The sequence below is a fragment of the Podarcis bocagei genome (genome assembly GCF_964188305.1).
Source record: "Podarcis bocagei genome assembly, chromosome: 1".
NCBI lineage: Eukaryota > Metazoa > Chordata > Lepidosauria > Squamata > Lacertidae > Podarcis > Podarcis bocagei.
Genome location: NC_138125.1, coordinates 73,241,374 through 73,255,432, shown reverse-complemented (window position 1 = coordinate 73,255,432; position 14,059 = coordinate 73,241,374). Strand labels below are relative to the sequence as shown.

Here is a 14,059-nt window from a genome sequence, read left to right as displayed (position 1 = left end):
TTGCCATCAATTTGGCTCTCACTAGGTCATTATAGTAACAAAGGATATTTGTTTTGGGTTGTGTGTCACAAAGGTCTCCTGCTTCCTTCAGCAGTGCCACAGTGTCATCTCTCTGAATAAACAGGCCTACTTAGGATGCAAATGACTTGATGAAATGCCAATAGTGACAGGCAGAAAAAATGGGAACTCAAGACACATCTATGTGTTGATTCAATGTTAATTATTAACAGTGTTTCAGGCATGTGTCCCTTCGTTCTAAATGATATCCTGTTAATGAAAATTACTTGCTCCATGGAGAGACTGCACCTCATGCAGCTTTCTAAGCAAAAGATGAAGAATTCAATTAAGGACAATTTGAATACATGCCAATTATTCCACTCCTTCAAGTTATTTGATTGAATCTTAGAAGTGTGTGTGTGTGTGTTTGTATTTGTGTCTTTTGAATGATGAATTTCTATCAGCTCAATGACTCCAGTTGCCCCTTATCCAATTATCCCAAACTATTTCTTTATATGTGGAAGACAAGCAGTGACCATCATGGTGCTGGGAGTTTTATTCAATACCAAAATTATTTAAATGTTAAGAAGACTACCATAATGTATAGATTGGGCAAATTACCCCTACATACATGAGACTTATTCAGTACAAAACCTCATTTAATTAAAACTACAGACCTAAGACTTAGCATATTCAATCAAACCAGTGGTCCGTAACCCCCAGAATCCCATGTCCAAACATAACAGTCATGAGTTACCAGGTTGAGGCAATCCTAGACTTGCCTAATATTCATAATGCCTGGAAATCAGTAACTTGCAACGTAGGTTCCAACTTTACAGTCTAATAGCTCCTTAGAATTCCTTATCTGGTCAGAACATTTTAACTGCATTGTGCTTAACAACCATTAGTAGTTTTGCCAGTGACAGCAGACACAGTACATACAGTGAGAAACAGAGGCAGGGAGGGATAAGATAAGATAAAATAAGATAAGAGGCAATACAAACTGGCAGAAAAACAAATAAGCAAGTGCTTTGATTCATCTTCATGGAATGACTTGTAATAATTGCACAATAGTTGTGCGATAAACAGAAGTGCAAAAATTCCAGCAATCTGGTATCCTAGGACAACCATATTATTAAGTCCAGGGTGCGGGACAGTGAAAAGAACAAAATGTTCTTCCTTCCATGCTGCAGCATTTTTTAAACAACAGCAGCATAGGAAGCTAGTTTATACTGAGCCTCAGACCATCTAGATCAGTATTGTCTACACTGAGTAGCAGCATCCCTCCAAGGGTCAGGTGGGAATCTCTCCCGGCCCCACCTGAAAATGCTGGGGACTCAACTTGAGACATTCTACATGCAGGGTAGCTGCTCAACCACTGAGCTATGGACTTTCCCTGCAAATAACCACTTCAAAGAGGTGATCTGCAAATACTACCTTTGCTTGCACTGTGCACATTTAGCTCTCTTTTGTGTTATCATTGTTAGCATTTGCAGAAAGGGGAGGAGCAAGCTGAAGGGGCGGGCCTTGAGAATACACTGCCCCCTACGCAGAGCCAACATTTGACGCCTTCCCCCAGCCCTCACAGTGCCGGCTTAAGCCAGACTTTGGGAAGGAAGCAAGAGGCTCTGCAATCCTAAATGCACATATGGGAGCAAGTCCCAATGAACTCAATGGGACTTACATTGAGTAGACACATAGAGGATTGCACTATAATACCGTCTTGGAGAGTCTGGGGGAAGAAAGCTTAATTTTGTAGAGAAGAAAATTTGGCAATGACATATAATGGAATTTCCCCCCTCACTATCTCTCACCTTTTTAAGAATTAGTGCCCTCGTTTTCTGATGGTCAGCATCTCATACAGCAGAGCTGGGAGTCATTATGCTAATTAAATCTTTAATAGTCATAAGAAAACAGCTTTTCATGAGCTTTATTACTGTCACTAACAAGGATGGGGGGAAATGAATCTTAAAACAAAAGTTCCTGTGTTCATTTCACTAGGTGGCAAAGTACATAAATATGGAAGTGCTAAAATGAGTGGTTAATTATCATCTAGCTAAGCAAAATTGCTTCCCACTATGTTTTATTTCACTTCAGTTAATTGCATAAAGTCCAGTTAAGGAAGACTTGCAATGTTTCGTCCAACCTTCCTATCATAGATATGAGGGTTTGGGGGGACTGGGAAAGCAGTTACTGATCTTAACATGTAAATTATAGAAAGACAAAGGGTTCCATCTGAGACAGGAAAAAGGCTTCTATGCGCTATGTGGTCCTTGACTCCAGGTGGTGACCCAATCAAGTCAGCAAAATTAGTTCAGAGGCTTCCATTATGCAGTGTTGATATGCATCCTTCAAAAAACAAATAAATAGGAAAATATATCATAGATTATATAAAAAACCTTCATGCATCCTTTTTGCATCATCAACATTTGACTTCAATTATCATGTTTGAATATAATGCAGGATTCTGACAGGGTTTTTGATAGTTTATGGGTTTTTAAGAAGACTCTAAAGGGAGCACACTGGAAGCAAAGTAAAACATTTACTTTACCTGAAAAATGTGTCGAAGATGAAAAACCCTGTTCCCAAGCTTTCTGATGCCCTAATCCTATAATTCACTCTGAACAACTCCAAATGTCAGCCTGTATGATTTATATTGATTTAACTGTGGTTGTAAGTTATTTTTAATGTGTTAGTGTGCAGCTACCTTTCTGGTTTCCTTTATTTCATGACAGGAGGGGAGGGCAATTGCTCCTGGGACTGCAGTATGCAGGAAAGCTTATTTCTTCCTTCCCAGTTGACATCAGAATGAAAATCCCATTCCCACACCTCCAAGGGAAAGACAAAAGTTCCCAGTGAGGTGTGCGTCCCCCATACTAGTAAATTATTTAAGAAAAGTGTGCGCTCTGCATTCAGCGCAACATTTAGCTAGGTCTTCAGAGTAACCCTTTTTCTATGCTACTCCTGCACATCTGGACTAGGGTATTTGATACCATGGGATCCTCAGAAGGATGGTTCCTCTGCATTGGTTTGTCATGTATGTTTTGCAGCTGTCTAAAGGTTCTTTCAGAAGTTACTCTCCAGGCATTCCAAGAATGAATGGGAGGAGGAGGAGAGGAGATGCATGCTCTGGCCACACCAGCCCTACCACCAGACTTTTGTGCCCTGAGAAGAAAGTCTGGAGGGGAAATATGCACATTCACTTCACCCATCTACCAGGAATTCCAGTCGTGCAGGGTTCTGAATCCCATGGATTCATGCATCCCATCAAATCTGTGTAGCCACCACCTTTAGATCTTCCACCCCCTATGCCAAAGTCTGGGAGTGGAAGCAACAGGGGAAGCGAAATTGGAACTGGGTCAGTATGTGGGGGGGCCTTACACACACCCCTAGCACACCCATTCTTGGAGCACAAGAAGAATAACTTCTGCCATTTGTCTTGACTCAGTTCTTATGTCCTGAAAACGCTTAAATCCTTGTAAACAAAACAGGGATGTATATAGCATAGATCAACACTTTTATTTAAAATATGGAAATAAATTATTATGGATTCACAGACAAAAGTCATTAGATAGCTCCACCCTAACTGCGTTGCTAGCGTTCATGAAAGCACAGCTCCAAAACTCTGCCCTGCTATTATTTTTATACCCATTACTGGCAATTGTGCCACTTGTTTAATTTCCTAAGTATTTTGAGAAATTTAATTATTGCAATTCATCATATTCAGCTTTGTTAACAGAGACAAAACGATTACCTCACCTCTTGCTATATAAGCAAGGCTTCCAAAGTTGTTTTCTAAATGTGTGCTCAGTCACTTCGTAAATGACTGTGTCACACATGCCAGGATGTATTGTGCAAAAGGCTCCAGAGAAACAAAGACGACGTTAGCCAATAGATACGCTGTGATGTAGGCAGAAAAGAAAGAAAAGAAAAAAGAATCTGCTTCTGGGCCCCATTCAAGCTGCTGGTGTGTTGTCCCAGAAAGCCATAAATTGATTGAGCCCTAAATAAATATCAGGTTTGGAACCCACTTTGTAAAGGGGGGCGCTTTGGTTTGGAGCCACAGAACGGCATTGCAATGCCTCACTTCATTTCTGACGCTTTGGATGTCTCCCCATTAACTATAATGGAAAACTCAACAAACAGCTATAACTTCTTTTTTTAGTTTTGGCAAGCACCAAGTGCCTATAACTTCTCCAATTTTCCCCCCCAAAACTGGATGACGTCTGTGGTAGCGGCAGATGAAGCTCGCCAAATTTCAGATAGATAGGTGCAGCAGGGTGGTTTATGCAAGGACAGCCTTTTAAAGTTTACATTTTTTTAAAAAAGGAACATCTTCCCTTTTACACCAGTTGCTGGGAATAACAAGAGGTCCTGCCTGTGGGCTACCCATGGGCATCTGATGGACCACTGTGAGAAGAGGATGATGGGCTTTAACCTGATGCAGCTGGTTTCTTCCTATGTTCTCCCACCCCTTGCTTTTCTGGACGATCTGTTGTGTATTTTTTTGGAGCAATGCTTGGTGCACACTTTACCTTGATGCTGGTAAAGCCCTCAGAGAACCAGCACCCTTCTCTTTTGGGCAGAAAGGGTGTTTCACTCCTACTTGCTCTTTGTTTCAGAGAGAAACCTGGCTCAGCCCTGCTTGTGCTTTGAGCTATCAGCGGCAGTAGGCAACAGCAGCAGTCTTCCACTGGTATAGGTGTCACCCTCCTATTCCACTCTCTGCTCTGAACTGAGGTGCCCAAAGGCACCCAAATCTGCCCTCATTAAGTACTGGTGTGCTTCCTGGTGGAACGGGTCGGGGATGTGTCCTGCATCCCTTGGCCTACAAGGGAGTCCATGGCCAGGTTTGGCCAGACTGGTCCTACATTACCTGGAAACACTTAGCTAGTTGCAACCCAGTCATTACCCTATAAACAACTGTGTGTGTGTGTGTGTGTGTGTGTGTGTGTGTTCAACCATTATGCGTTAACTGGCTCAAAATGGCTGGATATAGAAGATGGGAGATCAGTCTTCAAAAATCTACCAAAAGTACTTACTTCACAATGAGTGTTTCAAGTCTATATAATACAAGGCATATAGCAGTGAATGGTGTGGCAAGACCCAATGTTTTGGCATTGATGGAGTTCAATGGATGTGAGGCTAATCAGTGCCAGGTTGGGAAATCCCAGGAAGCCTTGTGTAAGCAGCTCAGCCTTTGTTAAACATATATTTATTGTTAAAATGTGTGTGCCACCATATACCCATAGATCTCAGGGTGTTTCACAACATAAATATATACAGCTAGGGAGGTAGAGGTGTTCTCAATGCCTTTTCCATGACTTCCGAACATTGGGACATTTTTTTAAGAAGCATTGTAATACCTTCCTTTTCAGGCAGGAGCAGCCAGGCATGAGGAACCACCATAGAGTCTGCCTCCCCACAGCATAGTCATTGCTACTCATTGGTAGGGTGCAAAGCAGAGAGGTGCTGGATTGGTGCAGGCCCACCAGCAGGCTGCAGTAGTACTGCTTAGGCCTGCTGAAGGACACCATGAAGAGGCACATGAGAAGAAAAGCGAATTGAAACGGACTTAAATCCATGTTTCCTTATTTGTGGCACAGGCTGTGAAGCACTAGACCGACCGACCTAATCCACCCACCACCTGGATGCCTCCTGAAGTGAACAACTTGCATGTGTCAGAGAAAATTATCTTACAAAAGCCAGCAATGATGCTACAAAAAAGAAAGAAAACACAAATTGCAGTACATTTTCTATTAGGAAAATTGCTTTATTTAAATTTATCATCTTTGTAGAAGCCATCATTGCTGTGTTTGAGGAAATACTGGATAACATTTGATCTCAATTAAATTATCTCTCTTCCATTTTTGGCAAGATGACTCACTGGATAAAAACGTCATTTCTATCCATTTGCTCTTTTAATCATTCTAACTTACAATATATTTGGAGTCTGGCATGGCTAATCCATCCATTTTACTGAATGGAGCGATTTGGTCTTTCAAAGAGAATGCTTATTCGTGTGAGATATATATATATATATATATATATATATATATATATATATATATATATATATATATATGGTTTTGGTGTCTTCGGGTGTCTTCCCGTGTAAGAGTTGGGGTGTCTAGGCGACGTTTCGACGAGGCACCCCAACTCTTACACGGGAAGACACCCGAAGACACCAAAACCTGCATTCCTGTACCCGTGAAAATCTACGAAAGCATATATATATATATATATATATATATATATATATATATATATATATATAAATAAATAATTTGTGGGAATAAAGAATCACATTCTTAGCAAATAGGGGTCATATAGGTGACTGAACATATTTCTTATACCATACTGGAGGACTTTACAGAGAACCCATAGAGGTGATCAAATTATTCCAGGACCAGTTCTCGTCCCAAACTAGCTGGGTTCTCTGAAGGCCAAACCAGGCAAGATTTCTCCCATGCAATTAGCAGTTGCACGAATAGCTTTTAAAAAGCAAATAGGAGCTGCAAGACAGCAGCAGTCAAATCAAATGCTTTAACTCTTTGGCACCTGCTGAGGTTCCACCTTGGATAAGGTGCTGCCCCCTCAACTATTTCCATTGAAAGAAAAGCTCCCATTTGCACCAATGGAAGCAAATTGCAGGTGAGGGGTAGAATGATCTCAATCAGGCCTGCAGCAAGGACATAGGGTTAAGCCTCTTCTTTTCCTCCCACCAGCATCCCAGTCTGGATTGGGGGCTCCGTGCCTGCTGTATATTTTTACAAACCATTCACATAGTTGCTACCACATATGTGGTCGAATGAGTATTTGTAGCTACCCAGGACCTGACCCAGCAAATTACCTCCTTTCTTGCAAAACACATCAGCATTACATAAGAACAAAAGGAGAGCCTGCTGAATTGCCCGTGTGAAACCAGCAAGCAAGCCCTGATCACCAGAGAATTCTCCCCTCCTGCATTTCTCAGTAACTATTCAGAAGCATCACTACCTCTGACCGTGGAGGCAGATCAGAGATATTGTGGCTAGCAGCCACTGAAAGGCTTATTCTTCATGAATTCCTAGAATCCTCTTTTAAAGCCATCTAAGTTGGTGGTCATCAGTGTCATGAACCACTTGTTCTAACTCTAAATATCTCTATATAACTCAAAATATCTCCAGATTTCTGTGGCCCTCGAGAAATTCCTAGATTCCAGCTCCCATCAGCCCCAGCCAGCATGGAAACCACAGGGTGGCAGAGTGCTCTAATGCTCAGGTCCTACTTATGGGTTTCCCATGGGTATCTGATTGACTACTATGAGAACAGAATGGGTCTGATCCAGGAGACCCGTCTTATACTATGTTCTTATGGCCATTGGCTGGGCATGAAGGCAGTTCCAGGCCAGAACAATCTGAAGGGCGGCAGGTTCTCTATCCCTGATCTAAAGCAGTGTTTCCCAACCACTGTTCCGCGGCACACTAGTGTGCCGCGAGATGTTGCCTGGTGTGCCGCGGGAAAAATTAAAAAATTCGAAAGATTTTTTTTTTTTAAGTCAAATTTTCGATTGGGGCGCCGTCACTAGATGACCCCTGGGGTTCCCTCCCTCCCGCTCTGCGCCTCCCTCCTCCTCCTCCTCCTCCGGGGAGGCCCTTCCTGGCTCTCGGCCAAGGCTTGGCGGCTGCCACTCACTCACTCGCTCGCCCACCCGTCCCTCCATCCCTGCACCCGGCCTCTCCCCCTCCGTCCCCGGCGCGGGGGCTGCCGGGATCCGTAGTCCCCTCACCCTTGGGCTCCGCGCCCGCGCGGGGTGCACGAACTACGTTTCCCAGCGTGGCCTGGCGGGCCGGGCGTTTTGTTTGAAGCGCTCTTCTCCCGGCCATGGAATGAGGGCAGCGGCGGCGGCCGCGGCCGGGTGGGCAGGGGCTCTTCCGCACAGACCCCGCGCAGCCTGCCTGCGCCCCGGTGGAGATCGGGCGGCAGGATGGAGCCCGGGGATCCCCGCGGAGGCGGAGCGGCGGAGGCTGCCCCCCAGGTAGGGCTGCGTCGGGTTTTTTTTATTTTTGCAATGCTGCATCCGCGCCGGAGGGGACGCATCAGACCGCGGGGAGACCCCTTGGCGGGCGTGCAAGGCAATGCATGCGTGCAGGCGTTGCATGGAGTGCAGTGCAATGCAATGGCAACGCGGCGCCCTGCATGCATGCATGCAACTTCCACCTGCGCTCCGCACTTGGCAGGTGAGGGGGGTCCCCAGTGGGCGGCAGAGAGAGCCGGGAGGGCGAAGGGGAGCCGGGGGGGAGCAGCGCTGCTCCCCGAGCCGAGCCCGGGGGGAAACTTCGGCGTTGTTGCGCCGGGTGTTGGAAGCGGAGGCTGGCGGGGGCCCCTCACCTGCAAAACCTGGTCGCCTCTCATATATTTCGTGCATTGCATTCATCGCCCGCTTTCTCCTCCAAGGAGCTCCCGGGGGCGCGCGTGGTTCTCCCCGTGTTATCCTCGCAACAACAGCCCTGCGAGGTGGGTCAGGTGAGTGGCCCAGGGGAGCACCCAGGGATTGTCCTGGCCAGGTGGGGTGATTTGAACCCTGCTCTCTGCCCGGTCTTCGTCCTCATTTAGCCCCCACATGTGCATGACTGTGCATGACTGAGGTTTTCCCCCCCTCGTCTTAGCTATGGTGTGAGTCTGTCCTGTTAATTAATGGGGTTCTGCCTTCGGAGAAGATGAGCCAGCCCTCAAGGAGGTGATTATGTAATTTGCTAGCAATTCATGTCCCTCCCGGCGTGACGCTGCGCGCTGACGTCACGGGGCTGTAATGGTGGTGTGCCTCGAGATTTTTTTCATGAAACAAGTGTGCCTTTGCCCAAAAAAGGTTGGGAAACACTGATCTAAAGGATAGTTTGCACTGTCATAGTGTAATATTTCACACACAGTGTCATGGAGCTTTATAGCAGCAGGGCAGACCACTGCTCAAAAGAAACATGGATGCTGTTTTACTTTTTCATAGCTATACAGCCATAGTAATTTCTCTCATTCCATTTACAGTGCTTCATTTAAAAAAAGAAAGAAGTGGGGCCTTTAAGGAAGAGAATAATTCCAGAGCTGCTGGCTTGATGATTGCCAGCAGAGATTGTAAACTGCTGGCTTTTTGAGCCAGAGTGCAATGATAGTTGTTAATTAAGCTTCCGTAGCATTGACGTCAATGACAGTCATTCATTAAGCTTCAGTGGGGTTTTGAATCAGCTTTGTTCAGACTTGTGGGGCTTTGTTGGAACTCGCTGGACTCATTTGAGCTACTCTTTGAGCCCAGAACTATATGCTCTAACACAGGCATATGAGTTGCCAGAACCATTTGCATCAAAACTTTTAAAGGATTATAAAGACTTGCAGATAACGTATAACAGGTCAGAAAGAGAGAATTGTATACCTCTTAAATATACAATTTGGAATGGAAGCTTAGAGGAAGGTCCTATCCACTCCCAAACTATCACAGTTTTGCTAGAGCAAACGCATATCCCCATTTTTTAAAGAAAGGCTGTTTCAAGGAATATTTTTACATGGTGTCTGAAATCTTTGCAGAGTTACAGCTGATTGTCACATGTTCTCTAAACCTGCCATGTGGGATGTTATTACACAGAAGTGGGATTTGGTGACGTCCATCAAGGAGTTGCAACACAGTAGACACATCACTTAGCCATGGCCCTGAAAACATTGCTCAGAAGAAAATGTGAGCCTCGGGTTGAAAAAGGTTTCCCCACCCCTGTTCTATAGCGATATATAAATGTGTATTCACTTACCTGGTCTCGGGAATAGGGACTATCCACTCTCTGTTTGTCACCACAAGCTGCTATGAGAATATTCATTGCATCCAGCTGAAGCAACATCTCACAGGCTATTGTATCAAAAAAAGTAATGTTGGCAAGTGCAGCTGAAGCCAGCAGGAAAACCTCTCCAGAGGTGGCCTCTTGGCACAGTTCTAGATATATACACAAAACAAGGTGATGAAAATATTAAATGAGAACCACTGGATTATCCAAACAAACTTCTGCTAATGTTTACTAAACTAGCTAGGAGGGTCAGGTCCAGATTTTGTTTTAGTTTTGCTTTGCATTCCCCTAACCTTTTAGTTTCCACCTTGGTAACCTGATTTACCCTCCGGTGAAACTCAAAACATGCATATGTGTACAGCTAATCACTTCTCTCAGTTTATTTTGTGTGTTTGAAATTGAAACTGGCCACTCAGCTTTTGTGCAATACTGGTAAGGATGAAATCAAGAGAAAGTTAAATCAAAATGCACTTAAATCAGGAGTAGCCTAAGTGGTGTTTTCTAGATGTTGCTAGATCAGTGGACAACAGCTCCCATCCTCCCTGACTGTTGGCCATGCTGGCTGGGCTGATGGAAGTTGCAATTCAATACCACCTAGAACAGAGTTTCCCAAGCTTGGGCCTCCCTCTGTTGTTGGACTAGCACTCCCATCATCCCTAGCTAGCAGAACCAGTGGTCAGGGATGATGGGAACTGTAGTCCAAAAACATCTGGAGACGCAAGTTTGGAAGCCCTGATCTAGAAGGTACCACATTCCCTACCCCTGCTTCAAATGCTTGTCTGTGCCTGTAAGTCGCACCGGTTTCTGTGGAACTTACCTTTACCTGTGGATTGCATCCTTACACTCCAGTCCAATGAGGGTTTCTTTTATGGCTACAGAGTTTCCCTTCAACAATTTACATTTTCTTTTTCAATAGAGAGGCCTGATCTATGTCCACAAAATGTGCAAGCTGATGGAGTCCCCCAATTAAAACAAATGGAAAAGCCTGAATAGTCAGGAGCCGCATGCTTGCTATCAGAGCATGCACCAAACTCTCAGGACACGATTAAGTCTCTTAAGTGCCACAGTCTACTTTCTCTCCCCCCAACCCATCCCTGAAATTATCATGGTCACTTATATGGAATTTGATTAAAATTAATCACATGCTTGTCCAGCGTTGAAAGCTTTTTGCTCTAAAAATCTGCCCTGCAGATTTCCTTTTGTTTAACATAACACTTATCACTAAAAGATTACAACATCACCCCAGAAATCATCCACTATTTAGCAAACACATTGCATTATCATTTTCTGAATTGCTTATTAATATTTATTCTAGCAGCATTTCTATTTGTATTGCCACAGATAGGAAGATAAATCATGAGCTAAAGTCTCTGTGAGCAGACTTCATTAGTGGCCCTGGCTGCATTGGATGTTGTTCAAGATGATGTTATAATACTAAATAAAATGTGATTGTATGGGCAGATGGGTAAAACTAATTGGTCTGTAAGAGTGTAATTCTGCAATTTATCTTGCTATCGCTACAGCCATGCATTTGAGATCTAATCCCTTCACCCACCCTCCCTGGAAGTTCTCTTAAAAATGCTGCAGACACAGCTATTGTTATCATAACCTTCTAAGTGCCTTTTAATTCCTGTTGCACATTTATTTTAACTCACCCAGCAATTGGATTTCACCACAGTTTAAAGATTAAATATATGAGTAAAGTAATTTAATTGTTCAAGCTATAAATATGATAGAGAAACTGGTGGTTGATTGGTGGAAATGTTTATCCACACACCCCTCCAGATAAGTTGCAGTTTATCTTGCCTCATCTGTCTAAATAAGGTGTTGCTTGGGTGGGAACAGGGCCGGATTTAGGTTTGATGAGGCCCTAAGCTACTGAAGGTAATGGGGCCCTTTATATGTCCAGCTGTCCTTTGTCAGCAACAAATTGTTTGCTATTTTTTGTGTTGAATATATGCTATATGGTAATTTATGTGCCTAATAGGTATCTAAAGCCATTTGCACGTAACAAAATATGTATTTTATCAAAGTAATTGTTGAATTGAAATACAATTAAGAAGTTGCTATACAGTGGTACCTCAGGTTAAGTACTTACCGTATTTTTCGGACTATTGGACGCACCGGTCCATAGGACGCACCTAGATTTGGGGGGGGAAATAAAGGGGGGGAATTATTTTTTCCCCCCCGCCAGGCGCGGGGCTGGGGCGGGGAAGCCCGAGCTTCCCCCTCCCCCAGAACGGGACTCAGAGCCATGCCGAAGCTGCGCGCAGCTTTGGCATCGCTCTGGGAGCTTGTGGGGCTGGGGGAGGAGGAAGCCTTCCGCCAGCCTCCAAACCAAGTCGGGGGACAGCGGGAATGGCGCGCTGCGCCTCTCCCACTGTCCCCCGAGTTTGCGGGGCTGGCAACGGGGAGGAGCAGGCTTCTCCCCCCGCCAGCCTTCTAACCAAGTTGGGGGACAGCGGGAAGGGCGCGCTGCGCCTCTCCCGCTGTCCCCCGAGCTTGTGGGGCTGGCGGTGGGGCTCTCCTGAAGCCTGGAGGTTGTGGGGCTGGTGGGGGGGGGAGAAGCAGGCTTGCTTCTCCCCCCGCCAGCCTCCAGATCAGGTCGGGGAATAGCGGGGTGGCGGCTCTGCACCTCCCCGCTGTCCCCAGCTTTTGGGTGCAGGCTGCTGCCCGCAAGCCTTGCGAGCCCGCGGGACATCCCGCCGGGCTTGCAAGACTTGGGATAGCTTCCTGAAGCCTGGAGAGCGAGAGGGGTCGGTGCGCACGGACCCCTCTCGCTCTCCAGGCTTCAGCAAAAGCCTGCATTCGCACCATAGGACGCACACACATTTCCCCTTCATTTTTGGAGGGGAAAAAGTGCGTCCTATAGTGCGAAAAATACGGTAATTCGTTCCGGAGGTCCGTTCTTAACCTGAAACTGTTCTTAACCTGAAACACCACTTTAGCTAATAGGGGCCTCCTGCTGCCACCGCGCCACCAGAGCACGATTTCTGTTCTCATCCTGAAGCGAAGTTCTTAACCCGAAGCACTATTTCTGGGTTAGTGAAGTCTGTAACCTGAAGCATATGTAACCTGAAGCGTATGTAACCCGAGGTACCACTGTATGTAGGTTTTATTTTATTTGTTTTTTATCTTACATTTTGGAAATGTACACCCAGGTTTTTTTTCCTTTAAATTTTTTGGGGGCCCCCAAGAATGTGGGGCCCTAAGCTATAGCTTGTTTAGATTATACATAAATTTGACACTGTGTGAGAACAACAGAAAAATATCGAAATCTCTCCATCATAATCCTGCCTGCAATACCTCATCCTCCAGCATGGCTACAACTGACGTGTTTAAACTATGTGTTCTTGATAGCCAGCAGCATCTCTGGTTGGAAATTCTGAGATTAATGGAAACATAGGGAGTGTGCCTGTTGTTCTGTCTGAGCATTATATGCCCACATATCCTCAGACACAAAGCTCCACAAATTCAATGATATACAAGATGCTGCCTTATATGCTTTTGACATAGTCACCACCTAATGGCCAGTTTCAAAGTGTTCAAACGTGATGAGTGCATAATGCCCTCCTTTTTATCTTGCACTACAATAAACCTACTGTTGTTACTAGTGAATTTGAAATTTCTACAAAAGCACACAATACAGGACAGGGGAAAAGAAGACGACAAGAGTGCAGCCTAAAGAGAAAACAAACAAGCAAAATGGACAGTAGTCAGTTAGGCCACTATTGAGAGAAAATGACATTAATGAGATTAACAGAGTAATCTATTCATGGGGAGTCTGGCTGATGGGTCCTGGGTATCAACATAAGTGCTGTTCTGCCAGTGAAGAGGACCTTTTTTGCTGGGAAAGCACACATGGCCTGTAGACTACTGGAAAGCACTGCATGCATAGATGTACTGCCAGGGGCAGGGCCCAGAATGAGTTGCATACTAGGGAGCAGGGTGGATAAAAATCAATGGGGTTTTTTAAAAAAAAAATCAAATAAATCAGATTTTTTTTTATTTAAATCAGATTTTTTTTTCATTTAAAAATTGTTTAAACACATCAGTTAACAAACATGGATATATACTGTCAGGGGTTCAGGAGCAGAGGCAAGGGCAAGGGAGGAAACAGAGAGCGAGGGGGAAGAGGCAGAAGAAAAGATGAGTGATGACGACGACCCGAGATCTCCGAGTCTTTCCAGTGAATCAGAAGATTCACAGAAAGGAGCACCAGTGGCCAGGGCAAGGGGGGAGCCTAGGGGGACACC

At 44.9% G+C, this 14,059-nt stretch overlaps 1 protein-coding gene across 1 annotated transcript in view; it reads right to left on the bottom strand.

Annotated features, from left to right (window-relative positions):
* INSC (INSC spindle orientation adaptor protein) overlaps positions 1–14,059 on the bottom strand; it is a 136,670-nt gene that overhangs the window by 8,572 nt on the left and 114,039 nt on the right. Inside the window, exon 9 of the mRNA XM_081182615.1 lies at positions 9,774–9,952. Within this exon, the coding sequence (XP_081038741.1) occupies positions 9,774–9,952 (179 nt within the window). The remainder of the gene's footprint in view (positions 1–9,773; positions 9,953–14,059) is intronic.